Source organism: Aptenodytes forsteri, unplaced genomic scaffold (genome assembly GCF_000699145.1).
Source record: "Aptenodytes forsteri isolate BGI_AS27 unplaced genomic scaffold, ASM69914v1 Scaffold476, whole genome shotgun sequence".
Lineage (NCBI taxonomy): Eukaryota > Metazoa > Chordata > Aves > Sphenisciformes > Spheniscidae > Aptenodytes > Aptenodytes forsteri.
In genome coordinates, this window is record NW_008794216.1 from 79,540 (window position 1) to 80,328 (window position 789).

The window sequence follows — 789 nt, forward strand, 5'->3', positions numbered from 1 at the left end:
GGACACAGGGGGCACCCCCAGCACGGCTCTGACATCCCCGTCCGCAGGGCGCAAGGCCAACGAGCAGGAGCGCCGGGCGGCCCTCAAAGTGGCGCCGGGCGGCCCTCAAAGTGGCCGAGGAGGTCATCGCCCGCATGGGCCACTCGCCCCGGACACAGGTGGGTGCAGGCGGCGAGGGGTGCCCAGGGGCTGGCACGGGCGACATCACCCCATCGCTGTCCCCATCTCCTCCCCATCCCTGTCCCGGCAGGTTGAAATCCTGCCCCAGGGCCACGAGACGCCCCTCTTCAAGCAGTTCTTCACCAGCTGGAAGTGAGGGAGCGGGTGCCCCCGGGGCCAGCGCCCAGTCCAGGGCGTCACCAGGCTTGTGCCAACCGTGCCAGCTCCCTGCCTGACGCCTGCGCCCTGCTCAGCTGTCCCCATGCCTGCGCCGTCCCCATCCCTGTGCCATCCCCGAGCCTGCACCATCCCCATGCCTTTGCCCGTCCCCTCCCCATGTCATTCTCATGCCCATGCCGCCGCCAACCTGTGCCATCCCCGTGCCCACATCATTCACACCCCCATGCCATCCCCAAGCCCATGCCAACCCCGTACCGTCCCCGTGCTATCCCCATGCCCGTGCCACCCCTGTGCCTTTGCCCACCCCATGCCCACATCATTCCTATCCCTCTGCCACCTCCAAGCCCGTGCCATCCCCATTCCTGTGCCATCCCCGTGCCTTTGCCCACTCCGTGCCCATGTCATTCCCTTCCCCACCCCCACGCCATCCCCATCCCCGTGCCATCCCCA

The 789-nt window shown here is 68.6% G+C and overlaps 1 protein-coding gene across 1 annotated transcript in view; it reads left to right on the forward strand.

The window, feature by feature from the left end:
- The window catches only part of CAPG (capping actin protein, gelsolin like), an 8,472-nt gene extending 8,067 nt beyond the window's left edge, over positions 1-405 (forward strand). Inside the window, 3 exon segments of the mRNA XM_009285613.2 lie at positions 48-70; positions 72-158; positions 251-405. Of these exon segments, the coding sequence (XP_009283888.1) occupies positions 48-70; positions 72-158; positions 251-316 (176 nt within the window). The 3' untranslated portion in view covers positions 317-405.
- The last annotated feature ends 384 nt before the right edge of the window (positions 406-789 follow it).